Source organism: Hoplias malabaricus, chromosome 3 (assembly GCF_029633855.1).
Source record: "Hoplias malabaricus isolate fHopMal1 chromosome 3, fHopMal1.hap1, whole genome shotgun sequence".
Lineage (NCBI taxonomy): Eukaryota > Metazoa > Chordata > Actinopteri > Characiformes > Erythrinidae > Hoplias > Hoplias malabaricus.
The window spans coordinates 58,347,825-58,366,441 of NC_089802.1; the positions used below are offsets into that span (position 1 = coordinate 58,347,825).

The 18,617-nt window shown below is 38.8% G+C and overlaps 3 protein-coding genes across 7 annotated transcripts; 2 read left to right on the forward strand and 1 right to left on the reverse strand.

Moving 5' to 3' along the window:
* The first annotated feature begins 123 nt into the window (after positions 1-123).
* Positions 124-5,170, forward strand: pars2 (prolyl-tRNA synthetase 2, mitochondrial). Of its 5 annotated transcripts, none has more exons than XM_066665582.1 (4): positions 124-297; positions 1,482-1,497; positions 2,947-3,512; positions 4,170-5,170. In XM_066665582.1, exons 3-4 carry the CDS (start codon positions 2,955-2,957, stop codon positions 5,049-5,051), a joined length of 1,440 nt encoding a protein of 479 aa, XP_066521679.1. In that variant the 5' UTR covers positions 124-297; positions 1,482-1,497; positions 2,947-2,954; the 3' UTR covers positions 5,052-5,170. The 5 variants fall into 5 exon arrangements, with proteins under 5 accessions (XP_066521679.1, XP_066521674.1, XP_066521676.1 ...); XM_066665579.1 differs by lacking the exon at positions 124-297 and adding an exon at positions 1,864-1,943; XM_066665578.1 differs by lacking the exons at positions 124-297; positions 1,482-1,497 and adding exons at positions 1,504-1,782; positions 1,864-1,943.
* A 677-nt stretch (positions 5,171-5,847) lies between these two features.
* ttc4 (tetratricopeptide repeat domain 4) lies at positions 5,848-10,836 on the forward strand. The gene is made up of 10 exons (XM_066664819.1): positions 5,848-6,308; positions 6,407-6,524; positions 7,433-7,594; positions 7,958-8,035; positions 8,143-8,267; positions 8,722-8,808; positions 8,896-9,143; positions 9,265-9,349; positions 9,475-9,557; positions 9,666-10,836. The coding sequence occupies exons 1-10, from the start codon at positions 6,207-6,209 to the stop codon at positions 9,766-9,768; spliced, it is 1,191 nt and encodes a 396-aa protein (XP_066520916.1). The 5' UTR covers positions 5,848-6,206; the 3' UTR covers positions 9,769-10,836.
* A 51-nt stretch (positions 10,837-10,887) lies between these two features.
* On the reverse strand, positions 10,888-18,617 carry ttc22 (tetratricopeptide repeat domain 22). Its single transcript, XM_066664818.1, has 7 exons — positions 18,020-18,617; positions 16,263-16,318; positions 15,547-15,662; positions 15,134-15,252; positions 12,639-12,800; positions 11,889-12,041; positions 10,888-11,429 (listed from the first exon to the last, which is right to left on the reverse strand). Exons 1-7 carry the CDS (start codon positions 18,581-18,583, stop codon positions 10,902-10,904), a joined length of 1,698 nt encoding a protein of 565 aa, XP_066520915.1. The 5' UTR covers positions 18,584-18,617; the 3' UTR covers positions 10,888-10,901.

An 18,617-nucleotide genomic window follows, 5' to 3' on the forward strand; every position in this document is an offset into this window, starting at 1 on the left:
TATGTTGAATGTATTAATAATTTGGGAATGCAAAATTAGCTGCAGGCTTGGCCATACAAGGCGGCACGGTGGCGCCACAGGTAGTAAATGACATCAGATAAAGAGCTACAGACTGAGTGACTGAGTCTGCTGCTGAGGTGAATCCTCGGCTGAATATGTTCATGTTGTATCCGGGCCGCTAGGAGGCAGCTTTTTTCACTGAACCTACCGCGGTCTTCAATTCTCCTGAAGAAGACACTTTTAGCTGCTGCTGTTTCCACCAGTGTTTAATGCTTTCTGTGTAAGGAGTTAATGACGGTGAGTCAGTTTTTTTTTGTAGTGCTTTTGAGTTTGCTGTCCGTATTTCGGGCCTTTTTTTGCCGTCTAAATACAGACAGAAAGATGTGTTTGATATGAAATGACTGCTCTGGAGAGAACTGACCCAATGAATGAATGTCATTTCTCTGTTAATGTCTTAATTATCTCCTTTTTAAATCGTTTGTTAAACAATTGTAACAGTTATATCAACGATATCAGTCCACACTCGTTCTCATGCTGACCTTGAACGTTTGGGATCAGTTCACTGAAATAGTACTTAAAGATTTTAAAGGGGAATATTCCAGCCATGGCTCAAAATATGTATAATCCATTTGTGGAAATACAGGAAAAAATATTCATAGCATTTTGATATAAAGTGGTGCACTGTAGATAAATGTTATTATGACAAATCAGGAAAGTTTGCCTAGTTTAGGGTGTCCCTGTATGAGTGAATTCACCACGAGGTAACACTTATCTACATCATGTAGGCTACATGGCCCACCCACCTTTCAAAACAATCTCAGGAACTGGGAGTTTCTGTTCTACTCCCATGGAGCCATCAGCGTGTCTCAGGGTGTTTCACATTCATGACACCAACAAACTGAAGAGTATTTTACTTTATCTAGAACTGCTTGTAATCCACCTGTTTCACACACACATCATAACACACTTAGTTTATTATCACAGCTCTTAACACTCACAACATGGAGTTATAGACTAGTGTATGCTCATTGTAACTCGTACACCAGTCTTCATTTATACTGCTCTCTGCTTATACACTGCTATTTATTTTAGTCTTGGCTCCTAGGATCTTTCAAGGTTTCCTTCTTACATTCTCAGGAAGTTGTTTCTTGGCGCTGTTGTCTTAGCAAGGCTCATAGTTGGAAACAAAATCCCTTTTTGAATAAAATTAATTGTAATAGTAATTCTACATTAAACTACTCTATAAATCAGTGATACAAAATAATATTAAGGATTTAATGTCATCATCACCTGTGGCCCATCATTGGACATAGTTCACCAACAAATGCTCTCCAACTGTCCCAGTCCTGAGGCATTTCTTCAAGCTAAACCCAAATGTAGCACTATGTGTTTTGTGGGAGACTCCTCTTTCTTTTTTGTCAGCTGCTGCTCTTGCCTTTCTGATTCGAGTTTTAATATCAGCATGTGTTTCCCCCATTTAGAAATGATGTGGACCTGGTAAGTGAAGCACCCTTCTACTGCCTCACCTTCCAACCAGAGGGCTGTGGCTTTTTTATGTTGATCCTGAGGACCTTGTTATTCTCTCTATGGATTATAAAGCCCACACAAACAGAGGTTTCTGCATTTGTTGTTGGGCCACGATGTCAGCAAAATCAAGGTTGTCCAGAGTGTCCATTTTGTTCTGGACTGTTAATGTCTTCATGACCCAGTCTATTGCAAGCAGGAACAAGAAAGCTTACAGCAGACAACTTGGACTGACTTCTGCCTTTATTTCAAATGCATGTGAGTTGCTGGTCATGGTCCACTCTGCAGGTGGGGTTATGGAAAATGTTTGTAAACTTCTGGCACCTTGTGGTATCTCAGTTTTTTCCAGAGGGTCTGCTGTCTATGTGCCTTCTCAAGAGTGGCAAGTGTGAGAAGAGCATATATACACTGGTCTTGATGTAAGTCTTCAATGTCTCTGCTGTAACACTCTTCTGTCCTGCCAACTTGCTGTTTTTCATTTGCTTGATGGCCTTGTAGTTCTTTCCCATAGAATGCATACCAGAGTCAATAGGAATGTCACTGTCTGCTGGTTGGAATATTTTTTTTTCTGTGGATATAATGTTGGCCATATATATATATAAGGTTGGCCAAAAATTGTAAAAAATAATAAAATAAATAATAATGATAATAATAATAATAAAAAAAAAATTTTAAAAAATAACATGCATATAACTATTTACTCCTAACACTTTTATGCATGCCTTATCAACTCCATAGCACAAACTTAGCAACCACTTAGAACACTTACTTCCCACATGAAATAGTAAACACAATGTTACAGTAAACACCTTACAAAGAAAGGTTATCATTGTTTTTGTTTTGATTATTATTATTATTATTATTATTATACCAGATAAATCCATTTCTAATCTCTTTCAAATGTAGTTTTGAACAGCATACACTCATTTTGTGATGTCAAGTGGTTAGCTTTAAATATTATCATGGTATTAGATTTCAGCAGATGATTTTAAATGCTTAAAATAATATAGCTTATTTTAATGGTTTTTAAATGTTTAACGTTTTAAAAGGGAACAATATAGCTTCAGTATCAATCTCTTGCGCACTGTTGCTCTGCAATTAAAAACCTGTATCTCCAAATTTGTGGATTTTTAGTTTACTACATCAGTTGAACAGAGCAGCTGTCCTTCACACTGTGTGACATTGTCATGATGAATGAACCAATAGAAATGCTCCAACATTACTTGGAACGTTTTTTGTTTTTTACATTGACTTCCATTGAAAGTTAAGGTATTTTTTTTTCTTTCTTGTGTAAGTTACTATTTTGGGTGATACATGTTTTTCACATTAGGGTGCTATTGATTATAACAGGAACTCAGCTCTGTATATTTTATTGACCCATATTTGGTATTTCACTGTGTTATTCTTGTTTCCCTATTTTAGAGCCCACAATGGAGTTACTGATGCATTTCTGTCAGTGCAAGCTACGCACCGTGTTGCCTAGAACCTTGAGCCGTGTGGGCAGACGAAATCACCATTGTACCCCTCAGTCTTTTCACTCAGTCCATGCTTCCTCTAAACCTGTGGCCCCAACACCCCTGGTGTCCCGCCTCTTCCAGCCCTCAAACCTCCGTGAAGGGCAGGAGGTAGGGGACATGACATGCAGAAGCCAGAGACTAATGCTACAGGCTGGCCTTATCCACCTCTCCAACCCTGGATGCTTCTACTATCTTCCTGCTGCCCTGCGCTCCATGGAGAAGCTGGTGAGGCTGATCGATGAGGAGATGCAGGCCATAGGTGGGCAGAAGGTTGACATGCCAGCACTGTGTGCAGCTGAGCTATGGAAGCGCAGTGGACGCTGGGAGCTCATGGGAAAGGAGATGTTCAGGTTGCAAGATCGACATAATATTGACTACTGCCTTGGACCAACACATGAAGAGGCCGTCACAGAGCTATTGGCCTCACAGAGCACGCTGTCCTACAAGCAGCTGCCATTACTACTTTACCAGGTATACTGAATGATTAAAAGTCACACAGAGTAGTAAAGACAATAATTGCATGTTTACATCATGTTTAAATAAATGTATTTAAAATATTCAGGAAAAATATCAACATTGATATATCCTTCACAGGGCAACACACACATTCACTCACACAGTCACACTTACGGACACTTTTGAGCCATCAATCCACCTACCAACGTGACCACTGTGCTGCGGCCCCCTTTTACCTTGTGCAAAATATGGACAATGAATGTAGAAACAAAGTTGTAATTTTAATGTTCTGATTTATGCCCGAGTGGGATAACACAGATTAAGGAAAGCATTAATTCATTCATATATTGTCTTTAACTGCTTGTTCAGGGTTTGAATCCTACCTAGAATCACAGAGTGCAAGGCAGGAACATATCTCGGAGACAGTGCCAGTCCTTCACAGGGTGACACACACCTTTGTTGTGACATGCAGTCACTTAAATCGGTTAATCTACAATGCTGCACATCAGAATACACATGGAGTACCTGTAGTTCAGATAAAAATAGCTTTCATATGTGATGGCAATATGCAATGCTTTTATATAACAATCAACAATTTTGCACACTGTTGTGTTACATTCTCATAGTTTAGGGATGTCTGAAATTTACATGTCTTTGATTGTGATTTTGCAGGTCACTCGAAAGTTTCGTGATGAGCAGAAGCCAAAGTTTGGATTGCTAAGGGGCAGAGAATTCTACATGAAGGACATGTACTCGTTTGACTATAGTGAGGAAGCTGCTCTCCACACATATCAGTCAGTTTGCCACGCTTATGGACGTCTTTTGGACAGGCTGGGACTGAGGTGGGTGCAGGTGCAGGCAGACACTGGAAACATTGGAGGAACACTCTCCCACGAGTTTCATCTTCCAGCCGAAGTAGGAGAAGACCGTTTACTTATGTGTGAGAATTGTGGCTTTTCTGCTAATGTTGAAACATTGGAAGCAGGACAGACTGACTGCCCACAGTGCCACACAGCTCCTTTCACTGAGTCAAAAGGAATTGAAGTGGGACATACTTTCTACCTTGGCACTAAATATTCCCAAGTCTTCAATGCCACATTTACCAATGCCCAGAACAAGCTTGCAATGTCAGTGATGGGCTGTTTTGGGCTTGGTGTCACCCGAATCCTTGCTGCTTCATTGGAAGTGCTTTCTTCTGAAGACTCCATTCGCTGGCCCGGGCTACTCGCTCCTTATCAAGTTTGTATTTTGCCCCCTAAAAAAGGCAGCAAGGCCAGTGAAGCTGTCCACCTGGCTGAGGATCTTGTCCAAAACATAGGAAATATTTTACCAAATCTAAAGGGAGAAGTAGTCATGGATGATAGAACACAGCTGACCATTGGGAAGCGGATGAAGGACGCTAATAGGCTTGGCTACCCCTATGTAGTGGTAGTAGGGCAGAAGGCCATGGAGGAGAATCCTGTGTTTGAGGTTGTGTGTCAACAAAGTGGAGAGACTGTATTTCTCAGCAGAGATGCTTTGCTGGACCTTCTAAGTAATGTGGAGACTGTATAATCAAACTTAAGTGAGCTACAGTGGGAAATAATACAGATTGAGAGAAAATAATAAAACTAAAGATTTGTATATGCATATTTGGTATTGTATATGTCAAATGTGTTGATAATAGACATGTTTCCTGTATTGATATTTTTTAAATAAACATATTTTAATAAGTATGATACATGCATTTTATAATTGTTGTTTACATCCAGTTGGATAAAATTAAAAAATTGGCAGGATTTATTACCAGAGTCCATAACTGATATCTTTTGTTGTTATGGACTTAAGGTAATTTTATTCAATACCAGGGCAGCCACATTACATGCTGCTATTTTAAGGAGTATTTTCGAAAGGCATCTGGCTTAACCCCTGTGAATGAATTAGTTCTTCACGATTAAATTAAAACATGCGCACAAATTGTAAAGTGTTCACTCAACTTAATATTCATTCTTACCCAGTGCCCCTGCCCAGCTCTGTATGTAGGCCTACGTGTAGTGGGAAAAACGACACAATGGTAAGTGGGGCTTTAATAAAGGCATATATGTGGATAATCAGACATTGGTCTGTGATATTCTTCCTTATCTCTGTGTGTTTATAGCCTATATGTTTACTGTAACATTGAATTCCGCCACAGGCTTTTCCTCCCTTTGAGGCGCCCGCTCAGCTCCAGACCTGAAGGGGCGATAGTGAGCTCTGGTTTGAAGAGCAGCTGTGGTAGCAGAAGTGCATCATCGGTTTATCTCAAATGACATTCTACTCCCTTCCTAGGGCACTACGAGTTATTACATTTCAGCTTCTACACCCCTAAAGAGCTGTGTCTGTTTAACAAGGGTCGTGCTCAGGAGGATGAACCCCAAAATGCATGGATGTTGAAAATTGTATGCGCTGTTGTCCCGAGGCCAGTGTTAAAATACGCCTGTAATGCACTACGTAGGGAGTAGGGAGCCATTTATGATTCTGTCATCAACCCTTTCAAGGGGTAACAAACGCACACGTGTTTACAACTTTAAATGTATTTAACGTAGTGTACATCGGGTTTTAACCATACACGGTATACTGGTTAATTCAGTTCTGATAAACCGAGCTTCTTAAGTCGATGTAAGGCCATAAAACAAGGTATATACTGCAGTAAATAAGCGACTTGTCTCAGACTCAACAGTAAGAGAAGCAATGGCTCAGTCGAGTGACAGTGACGATGGAATGGACGAGTTTATGGAAAAATTCAAGACACACAAATACAAAAATGCATTTAACGAGAGCAACTGGGAGGAAGTAAGTTAAGAAGGGAGCATTTTTGATCTATACTTTTCTTCTTAATAGATGGTCTAGATGATGTCTAAGCATATACTGATGCGACTGTTATTTTACAGGAATTTGACAAAGTGCCCATGTTCATGAAGACAGCTCCAGAAGAGATAGACCCATTGAAGTACCCTGAACTAGCCTGTATTCAGTCCATTGTACACGATGATGACAGACCTCCAGAAGGTAACACATGCATACACATTCAGTTGCCACTTTATTAGGCATCCCTAGCTTATTGTCAGCTTTATGGGGTCTGCTTATAGATGCTGTTTGGACTTCTGCAGTTACAGATGTTTGAGCCCACAATGGAGTTACTGATGCATCTCTGTCAGTGCAAGCTACGCACCGTTTTGCCTAGAACCTTGAGCCGAGTGTTTAGACGAAATCACCATTGTACCCCTCAGCCTTTTCACTCTGTCCATGCTTCCTCTAAACCTGTGGCCCCAACACCCCTGGTGTCCCGCCTCTTCCAGTTTGGACTTCTGCAGTTTACCCTCTTTATCAGTGGTCCAGACCCTCTTTGAGGATCTGACCGATGTAATAGTGGACCAAAAACAAACCAGAGGAAGAAACTGCAGTTTACATAGTGCACCTGTAAGGTTTTTGAACTCTTTTCCTGCATAATTTTGTGTGTTCCTGCCACTGACCTGTTAAAAGAACATTAGGCTATTACAGGTCAGTGGAGTATCACAATTATTTTGAAGCTGTAATTTTAAATTAAAGGAACTATGTAGTGTTTCTTTAATGTGCAGATTAGTTGGATCAGGTTTGTTGGAACACGGCTCCAGGAAAAGGGCTTGAAAGCACTAGTTTAACCAGCTTAAATACATGCAATTCATATGCACTGTTTTACATGAACCTTCCCCACTAAAAGCTTTCTAAGATGATCCTTTTGATTGAGTAAGGTTTAAATAAAAATGTGAACATTTCAGTCTTTGTCAAAGTGCAGTTTCAATGTAAATTTAAAATATTGTGCAGCCCTGGATGCAATATAGATACAACTAATGAAATGACCAGTGATTTTAGCTTGTCTGATTGCTGAAAAAAGTTGTTTGAATGAACTGTGTTGAATGTTTCCTCTGCTTCTGCAGAACAAGCAAAGAGCCTAAAGAATGAGGGCAATGAGTATTTCAAGGAAAAGGACTATAAGAAAGCAATCGTGTCATACACAGTGGGCCTTAAGAAGAAATGTTCAGATTCTGACCTCAATGCCATTCTATACACTAACCGTGCTGCAGCCCATTTCCATTTAGGTAAGAGCCCAATCTCATATGTTGGCATTTACACAAGCAATCAGTCATTTTCTCCAGTGTAGAGCACACATTCTTTGTTTAGCATAAACTTATTCCCTCAGGGATTTCACTTTTTTCTTGTATATGTCAGTTGCAATTTAAAAAAAATATATATATATATATATTTTTTATACAAAGGTAGTGTTTTCTTGGATAGTGTTTGTGTGGCACTGAAGGTAGACATGTTGAGTCCCAGCCTGCATGTTGATTCTGTGGGAAAGGCCAAATGTACTGATTACAAATGAAGTGTTACGAAGCTGTTTTGCTGAATAATGTCTTGCATGCCTTTTTAATACCATTTATTGTTTACTTACTGTTACATAGGAAATATGCGATCTGCTTTGAATGATGCAACAGCTGCAAGGAAATTGAAACCAGACCATATTAAAGCCATCATCAGAGGTGAAATACACATGAGACATTTACTCCATACGTTTTAAACATCATCAATTTGTGCTGGATGTAATGGCAGTAGTCAGCCTGTAAGTAAACTTAATGTGTTTATATAGGAGCCCAGTGTTGTATGGAATTGCAGGATTATGCACAAGCTTTACAGTGGTGTGATGAGGGTCTCGGGAGTGTGCCCACTGATAAGAAACTTCTGGAGCTCAGAGCTACAGCAGACAAACAGAAGGTAGGCTGGGCTAATGCTGACTCACAGGATCATAAAAAATATCACAGCCTTATAGAGATATTTATTAAAAAAACACTCAATCAATTTGGTATTTTAGTCTGTTGGTGTCAAATATAAATCACAAGATGCATTTTACTTTTATCACAAAAGTTATAATGATGCACAAGGTTCAAGTATTAATTTTTATTTCTGAAAGTACAATTCTACTTTTGATATTTAATATAAAACATGTTGTTAACATTTACAAATATATTTGACTCATAATATACAATAATAATAATAATTATAATAATAGCTGCCAAATACAATAAAAAATAAATTATATTTGATGATTGTTCTTGTTTGTTTGTTTGTTTTTGATGCTGTATTTAAATTTTTACATAAGTTCTTAGGTCTTTGCAGACCATTAAATATTTTCGTGATACACTTGTTCAGTACAATATCTGTGTTGTAGAGAGCAGCGGCGAGAGATGCCAGGAAGGCTAAAGCTAAAGAGAAAAAGGAACGAAATGAACAAGAAACGTTGTTAGCTGCAATTAAGGTGAGAGTTCCTTGATAACTTTTTTACATTCTGCATTCATAATGCTTCACAGCAGTTGGAACTGATTTTCAATGCTGTTTGGAACAGGAGCGTGGAGTCAAGCTTCATAAGCCTGAGCAGCCTCAACGCAGGGTCTCTGAAAGTCAGGAGGAGGATGATGATGATGGCTCTGCAACAGCAATGGCAGAATTGCATCTGGAGGGGCTTAGCACTCAAGAAACTACAGGAGCTCAAGTTTATCTGGATGAACAGGGTGTCCTCCACTGGCCAGTTCTGTTTCTGTACCCAGAATACAGGCAGACTGACTTTATTTCAGCCTTCTGTGAAAACTCAAGGTATGGTCTCTTTCCACACCTCTTGTGTTATCAAACTTTGTGGTTTTGTCTTGCTTTTTTCAATTCATCGTAGTGCACTGTGTTTATTTTGAAATATTACAATATATTACTTTTTGATCAGCTTCATAGATCACTTGGCGGTCATGTTTGGAGAGGAACTCCCTCCCTGGGACACTGACAAAAAATATTTCCCACAAAACCTTCAGGTCAGTCATATGATCATCTGAACCTTAAACATGAGCATGTTTCTTACTGTGGCTTAAAATAATTGAATGTATAATCACTTGATGAATATTCTAATTACACACACATTACTTTCTTGTCATCATAGCTGTTTTTTGAAGACCACAAGAATGGACACCTCTTTGAAGTGGATGTGCAGAAGTCTCTTCTTAACATTCTTCAGCAACCAAGGTAATGGAAGCTATTTCTCACATTCTAGTTTGATTGATTTGGATTATTGGCAAAAAGGCTAGTATTAAACCTCAGTTTGATTATACTTACATTTTATTCTTCCTTCAGGTGCTCAGTGAAGGGAGGAACACCCAGTTTTATTGTGGTGGTGAAAGAGTCCCCATTCTGTAAGCAGTTTTTATCAGGAAAGAAAGTCCATAGACTGAAATGAAGACATGGAAGGACATTGTCTTTTAACAAAAACCTCAGTGAAATCAATAATTGTTATGGTATTTACTGAATAAGTGCTGCTCAGCCATTTACTATGCTGTAAATGCTTTATTAACAGAAGCAGGGGTAATAACACATGGCGTAATACCTGAGATCATAATTATCAGTTAATGTTTTCCCACCCTGGTCTTTGGGGCACACTGTTTATACATTTGAGTGTTTCCCTACTTCTACCACATCCAATTCAACTCCAGTAAGGGGTTGTTACCAAACAAGATCAGATATCTCAGGTCAGTGAGAACACTCAATTCTGTACATTCAGTATAGTATGCACCGCAGACATCCTGGGCAAATAAATTTTGCAAGCAAAATTTCAATATGAGTTTGGTTCTTGACAAATAACCCTACTGTGTTATCCCCTGTGAGGGCTTTCAATAGCAGTAATGTAGATTAAAATGGAGGAAAAATGGACTGTTTAAGATTCCAGCCTTGCCTATTTTGCCGAGTGATGCAAATTGCAATTGTCTAGTGAGCCTGTGGCCTAAGAATTTCTAAAATAAGCCCATGAATTACAGTCAAATGCAAGTTCTGTCAACAGTTTTGTTAAATTTGTACACAGGTAAATGCCTTTTGAGACATTGACAATTAATCTAAGAAAATGTCCTAGAAAATATTAACATTTAATAAAAGGTCTATACATATTTTGGGTTTCATCATTTTATAAATGAACGCTGCTTTAAGCGCCCTACTCGTGTGTGTGTGTGTGTGTGCGCGCGATTGGCCCTTTGATCTTTATTTGTTCTTGTTGTTTGAAGGATTATAGCTGCATAGCTGAAAAGAAAAACACAGTATAACTTTTACATGGCAGGAAGAAGCTCTGTATGGGGTTGGCTCTCTTAGAATTAGGTTTAGTTACAGTATGTGTGTCACATCCAGACCACTAGGTGTCCGAATAATGGCTGTTTCATGGCATAAAAAGAAATGGAAATAATAATAGATATAAAATATTAGTGTTGAGGCAAAAATTGTAAATATATATATATATGTATGTATGTATCTTTTGTGGGCTCTTTCCTTTGTGACAATTGCAAGCAATCTTGTTCGTGGCAGGAGGAACTTGTGGTTCCTCCATTTTCACACAGACAGAGACCTGCCCAGAAGAGTGTGTTTACTCTGAGGTTGAACACTCTGCAGCAGTCTTCTCACTATACCCAGCTTGCCCCTCTTGACCAGGTCTTTGGACAGTTCTGCCACTTCATCTGTGTGTGTCCGACACAGCAGCCGAAGCTGTGACCGAACAGCCCCAGCACCATATCTCTCCTCAGACCTCTGTAAACACTCATCTAGCTGCATGATGATGTGGCTGGTGTCCCCTGTGCTCTGGCAGAAGGCGCGGAGCAGTGTCTGTAGCAGTAAGGGCAGTGCGCCAGGCTCCTGACTTCTGGGCCGCTCCAACTCCAACGCTTGTTTGAAGCAGTCAATAGCATTCTGCTCTTCGCCCTTCAGTAGCAAACACCGGCCCCTCAGCAGCTGCAGCTCGGACAGGGTGGGGCCAACTGGACATTTTAAAGCCTGGGCCAGGCTGACCAGTGCTTGATTCACTGCCATTTCATCCACCATTAAGCTCTCCTGCAGAGCATCCACACCCATGTAGTAATAGACCTAAGTGAAGAGAAATGAAATCTGAGAATGTGTTTAAAATACTCAGTAACACTTCTGTGTATATTACAGTGTTTGGACACCTACTCATCCAGCATTTATGATGAAATTAAGGGAATGAATAGGTAGCATGTTCCCCTTTCATGGATACATGTAAGATGGTTTCTAATCCTGGTTCACATCTGCTGTAATGAAGCAGCTAATCTCCAATCTATTTCTGACTTTGCCACATGATTTATTTACATTCATGACCTTAAGCAGACATATCCACAGGGACATACAAACGTGCTTAGTTTAATGCTCAGAGAATGCTTTCTAGTGCATACAAATATCCGAGAATACATTAGAACTGAGATATTATCAGATACAGCAATTTGGCCTTCACAGTCTGAGTTGCCATTTTTATGAGGCAGCTTTTCTTCTTTTCACAAGGCCGTCTGTGTGTTTATTTATATTACTGACCTGTCCCAACTCCAGGTGAGTCCTTAAACAGGGCCGGACATTCAACACTCGCTCAAGGTCAGCACGGGCCTCTTTGAGGTCCTGGCGGTCAGGATACCCATCTTGCCCCTGCTTGGCTCTGTTTAAAGCCTTCACATAAGCTGTGACCTTTAGCTGAAGGAAGTATGAAAAATGGCAAATCCCCTTTTTAAATATGTACAGACCAAAACCGATACAAAAAACTAAAACAAGTCATTTTGATGGAAACATATATTACTTAAAAAGAAAGAATTAGTTATGCAACCAACAACCCATACTCTGAATCTAGCAAATAAAAGTAAGCCAGGAAAAAAAGATGACATCTTCCTACCACAAGACCTGCCAACTACCACATCTCTAAATAAAATCCTTCTGTTAAACTGTAAAAAAAAAAAATAATAATAAAAAATGAAGGCAGAATGCTATATAGAGCAGCATGAAAGTATTAAGCATAGTTTTTAATTTAATGTCATACATTTGATTTTAGTTTAAAGACTATGTATTAAGAAAGTCTGTGATTTCAATATGGTCCAATAACTTATGGATATTAAGAGCCCAGATATAAAGCTAACATTTTCTGCTTCATCCTAGTCTCAAAATCTAAATTTAACCCTAATCTCTAATTCACTAAAAATACATATTTAACATTTATTATTTACTGAACCTGATGAAGCCTACTGAATTAAGACACTACTACTAAAGGCCTGGAGTGTGTTGAAGGGTTTTTCTGACCTTAGCTCGGGTACAGTAGGCTTGCCAGTTGAGCTCTGCATCAGGCAACACATTCAGGGACATATTACAGACACCCATCGCCATCTCATGTTTCCCTGACCGATAGAACACATTTGTCAGCTGATTCAGTGTGAATGCATCATCAGTAGCCAGTTTAATACCCTGTTAAAAAAAAAAAGAAAAAAGGAAGGTTAATTTGGTACTGTATTTGGCCCTGTCTCAGTTTTTGTCTAAGGCCATCTTTGACATTAACACTTTGTGATATTGTCAAATGATTACTGAGAGAGGGCAGCATGGTGGTGCAGCAGGTAGTGTCACAGTCACACAGCTCCAGGGACCTGGAGGTTGTGGGTTCAAGTCCTGCTCCGGGTGACTGTTGGTGAGGAGTGTGGTGTGCTCTCCCCAAGTCTATGTGGTTTTCCCCCGGGTGCTCTGGTTTCTTCCCATGGTACAAAAAACACAGGTTGGTAGGTGGATTGGCAACAAAAGTGTCCAGAGGTTTGTGTGTGTGTTGCCCTGTGAAGGACTGGCGCCCCCTCCAGGGTTTGTTCCTGCCTTGTGCCCAATGATTCTGGGTAGGCCCCTTACTCACCACAACCCTGAACTGGATAAGCGATTATAGACAATGAATGAATGAAGTGAGAGAACGTAAGTATTTCAGGTGTTGGAAGCTTGAAGACTAAAGCCATAATTAAGCACACTTGCATATCTCTGATTAGATGTCTGAGGTTTTTTCATTTTCTTAAAAGAGATCAGATCACACTTAGGTGAAGGTTATTGCTGATGATACACTGCATTTCCTTGATGTTTCACCTAAACAAATAAGAGGCTGATTATAAATGGAGTAGGTGTGCAATTTGAATCTTCAGATTGACTTAATCATATTCATTTGTACAATAAAAAGGGACTTCAGAGACTGAGTGGGTCCCACTTCTGTTTAAGCTTCCAACACTTTGAATAACCCTGTTATACACCCTTTGACAACATCACAATAAGGTTTACTTTTAACAGGGTAATGTTTACTTTTAAGTCTTAAGGAAAGAAATGAGGCAGGTCCATTATCCAAACATGACTTGTATGTAATTTGTTTGCACATTTTTTGCCTGCTCACTGCACACTTAGGATTGTGAATATGCTCAGTGCAGAAAGAGTTTACAAACAATCTTCCACTCCATGATCAAATTACAAGTTGAATCATCTAATCATATGGAACTGATTGTTAAAGTTCCTTGTACTGCAGCCACAACATCTCTTGATTTTGTTTTCATTCTGGAAAAGCATTTTTTAAATTATGTTGTTAAATATTTTGTTATATATGTATGGATTTGTCAATTTCCTCATTTTAGTCGTTAATCCAGGTAGACATCACCTTAAATTGTGTTTACTATGATTTGCTAGTTATTTTAATTTAAAGTACTTAAACTTGACATTGTGCTAAGCATGGGCTAAAAATAATAAACTAGAACTAAAGGATTGAATCATAACCAGTCCAATTACAAATGGAGGGATGCATTTATTATTATTATTATTATTTACATGCTAGTTATTTTGCATTTTAACTAAGAGAAAAGTTTGGAATGGTCACTAAAAGACTTAAGGTCTCCAGTTTCATACACACTAATAAATCTCAGGATAAGAAACACACAATATAAAACAGACGTCAAGGTAGGTCACTATCCTTAAAATCTAGAGCACAACGAATCAATAAATTCAAGACAGGCTCATGTGTAGTTGTTAGAAAACTCTAGAAGCATGTTTACATCTATTCAAATTAAAATGTTCTCCTGTGCTCACTCATATACAGGGCTCTTTCATTTTCTTTATGTTTGTGGCAAAGTGTAAATATCCAGATAGCCTCTGTGTTTCTTAATGCCCTTGCACACCTCAATTTACATAAAATGGTTCACCCCTGCCTTTAACCCAGGTGTGAACCTTATATGCTAGCAGAGTGATTTAGGTGTGCAGGTGGAGTGCCATGTCACAGCTTAATAAATACCTGGACTTCAACAACAGAAAGAAAGAAAAGCATGATGGGAGAGAGAGCTACTTCTAGAATGTTCTACACCTGATTCTTTTAGTCCTGCCTCATCAAGTCTCTCCTATACCACTCTCCCTCATTCAGGCTCTTCTAGAAGTTTCTATATAGTTTAAGCAATTTTAAAATGATTTAAGTGTCTTCTAGAACACACTCTCACATTTTGTTTCTTCTAGAATGTTTTTCCCTACATTTCAGATAGAATAATATTTGTTGGTTCAGTATTGTCAAAGATGTCCTGTAATGCTATATATTTATTTATTTGGTGTGTGCTGTTATCCAGAGCAGCAACAATACTTAAATCATGTTTCATAAGGGGTCGTATTCTGGGAATCAAATCCAGTTTTGAAGTGTGGGGGCCAAGTGTTATCAACAATGTTATATCAAGCACTGAAGAGACTATCCTTTAGCCAATATCCCACAGCTCTTATTTGTTGTATAATCCTCTGGTGTACTTTACCGTTCCATAACAGGAGAGTGGGTCAGACCCAGACAGACCACAGTCATGCACTGACATTGGAACAGTAGGGAAATCCTCTGTCCTCTCCAGCATGAGACCAATGTAACACCAGGCAAGTGCTTAAAAAAAACATTAGGAGGTAATCAGTAGAAACACACTAACAGGTCTTTGCAATACTGTACATGCCCTTAAAAACCAGACAAGCAGGTCTTTGATACACTGTTCTTATTCAACTGTATTTGATGTTGCAGCAGCGATCCCAGACTATATATAAAAAGCTGAATAAAGCACAGGGGATCAAAGCACCCAAATATCTTAGTGATATCCAAGCTTCAGTCTAACTGAGGTAGAAATAAAGGCAATTAATATTATTTTAGAATATGAGAAAACCCAAATTACATCATTGTCCATACCTTTGATGCATATTGTCTCTGATTTGAGCGTCTCTGTGAGCAATTTTAGACCTTTGTTGAAGTGCTCAAGCCTGGCATATTCCAAATCTATTGAACATTTGGCAATGTTATATAATCTAAAAGCAAATAGACAATATGACAATTAATCAGGATTTCAAATAAGTTTTTCTCTGTTAACTGTATTGCAAATATACCAACCTTTTGTCAGGAAATGTGTGGGTTATTTTATTTATTAATTTTGTAAAATGCAAATAAAAAGTGTGAATTCACATGAAGCTTTATTTAGCTGAGAAAATATTTCCTATGTTATCACCTACTTTATATAGAAATCTCAGATTAAGAGCGAGGAGAGAAGGCCGCTGAATGAATGTGTGACACTTGAGCCCCCTTTACTGTCATGTGATTAATACTAACATTTACTGTACTTCAATGAATACAAACATTCTAAGACAAATACAATAACGTGACCTCAACACTATTTTGGAAAACTGCTGTCACTTAACACAGTTCATCACTGCATCAAGAAATGCAACCAGCAACTCTGTGTCCTCTGTGCCAGGCTAGTTTCATGTATATATTTGCAAAACGAAGATAAATCTAGTCAGTGTAAACATTGGAAATCACTGTATTCAGTTTAATAAAGCTCCAAGAAGATTAAGAAATCACATATTGATATTTGTGTTTAGCAGAGTACATAAATATGTATTGTAAATTACCTTATAAAAATTGTTGCCATTTTGAAGTTCCAGTTCCACTTTTCTTCGGCTGTTACCTGTAACAATCAGCAACAATCATTGTTTGACAGTGTGTGAAAACACCAGTTGCCATTTTCACTTTGATAAAATTTCATGGCAAAGAAATGAGTCTAAAATCTCCTTAAAATAAACTCAAATGTCATTAACTTGAAATTGTTAATTGTACAGTCCTGATCAACGTTATTGCACTTCTCCATTTTTTGCATAACCTCTACAATAAATTCAGAAATAAGTGTAAATGTTTTAAATAAAATAAGATTTTTTTTAAATTGGAGGTTCAAAGTAAAACATCACAGAACATCCTTTTTCAGCTTACACGGTTTAAAAATACTTTTTGTTTCAAAACAGAAACAGAAAAAATGGCATGGGCAGTAATAAACGTTCCCCTCCTTAATATTTGGTTGCACATACTTTGGCAGTGACAACAGCCTCCAAACATTTATTGTAGTCATTTATGTTCTTGCAATCCTCAGCTGGTATTTTCTCCCACTATTCCTTTGCAGTTTGTTCAAGTTCTTTCAGCATTCTTTTCCCCACTGGCAGGTTTCAGCTCGCCCCAAAGATTTTCAATGGGACTGAGATCAGAACTCATTGCTGGCCAATTTAAAACATTTTTCCCTTTTCAACCATTCCTGTGTGCTTTGGGTCTTTGTCTTGATGGAGGACCCATGATCTTTGAACTCAAACCAAGTTTTGTACACTGGGTATGACATTTCACTCTAAAATCCTTTGGTAATTCTCTGATTTCATTATTTATTTGATACGGTCAAGGCCTGCAGTACCAGAGGCAGCAAAGTTGCCCCACAGCTTTATGGATCTTCCACTATACTTAACTGTGGGTAGGGTGTCCTTTTCCTTATACACTTCATTATGCCATCTGTAAACAAACAGTTGGTGTGCACTGCCAAAAAGCTCTGTTTCTGTTTCATCTGTCCACAAAACATTTTCTCAGAAGGATTGGGGGTTGTCTAGGTACCCTTTGGCAAAGGTGAGACATTCCTTTTTATATCTTCAGCAATGGTTTCTTCCTTGGACTTCACTCATAATGCTCTACTTGGTTTAGTGTGTGGCATATGGTACTTGGTGAAACCATAACTCCAGACTGTTCCAGGTTTGCTTTCAGCTCTCTGGATGTTTGACATTGTGTGTTTTCCACCATTCACATTAACTTTTCAAAGACGTTTTTCATCAATTTTCCTCTTCCCTCCATGTCCAGGGAGGTACTTTAAAGGTCCAAGCTTGGCAAATTTCTTAATAACATTACATACTTTTGAAACAGGTCTTGTGTTTGCTAATGATAGCACTTCTGTTATCTTCAGATAGCTCCTTTGTCTTCACCACAGCAAAATACAACAGTACGAATAATGGTGAGCAAGACTGTACTATGCTGAACTATGCTTATTTTTACACTCTCGGGGGATCAATGTGGTGGTACCTTTTAGTTTTGAAAAATTATTTTACAGTTTTCAGTTGCAGATTGTAGATTTCAGTAGATTTATTTCATATTTATTTCTCTTTATAACTCCAGAAATATTGTTTTCATTTTAAATTAAATACATTATGCTATGAAAACAAATTCACTTTCCTTTCTAGAAAAACTAATGTGATATATATTTGTAGTACAGATTTACAGTTTAAGACTATAGTTGTTTTAAATTTTGTAAACAAATATGTGCCTGTACAACACTTTTTTTTACTGAGTAAGTGGACATTCTTACCAGTTCTCCTCCATAGTGGAGAGCACGGTTATATAGGGTCAGTGCTGTGGTTAGTCTCTCCCGCAGGTCCTCCTCCCTCTCTAGCTCTATGTCATGCTGCTGGGCAAAGGCCTGTTCTGCCAGACACTGTGCCGCTCTCAATCTGTAGTCGTTCTGGTTCTCACCTGTCCCTGAGTCCATGAGATCTGTGACCTTCTCCATACACTCGCTCTCATCCTGCTCACGCTCCAGTTTCTCGTACACATACGCCAGGTTGGCCCAGGCATTAAGGTTCCCAGGGTCCTCCTGGCAGATACATCGAAAAAAATCCTCAGCAGCATCCAGCTCATTCAGATGATAGGACAGTAGGCCCAACATATTTCTGACAGCATATTGCAGCCTCCCAGTCTCTGCCTCCAGCTCAGCTCTAAGACTTTCCAGCTTCAACTGTGTGTCACGCTGCCGGAGGTTTTGTGGTCCATCAGGTTCTCCGTTCAGATGAAGAGAAAGGTGAAAATGTCCCGGGATAAAGGCCAAGCCTTCCATCAGGATTTCAATGTCCTCCTCTGTGCTACCTTCATTCATGGCTAGCTATTCACCCTTCATAGACACGGAGATA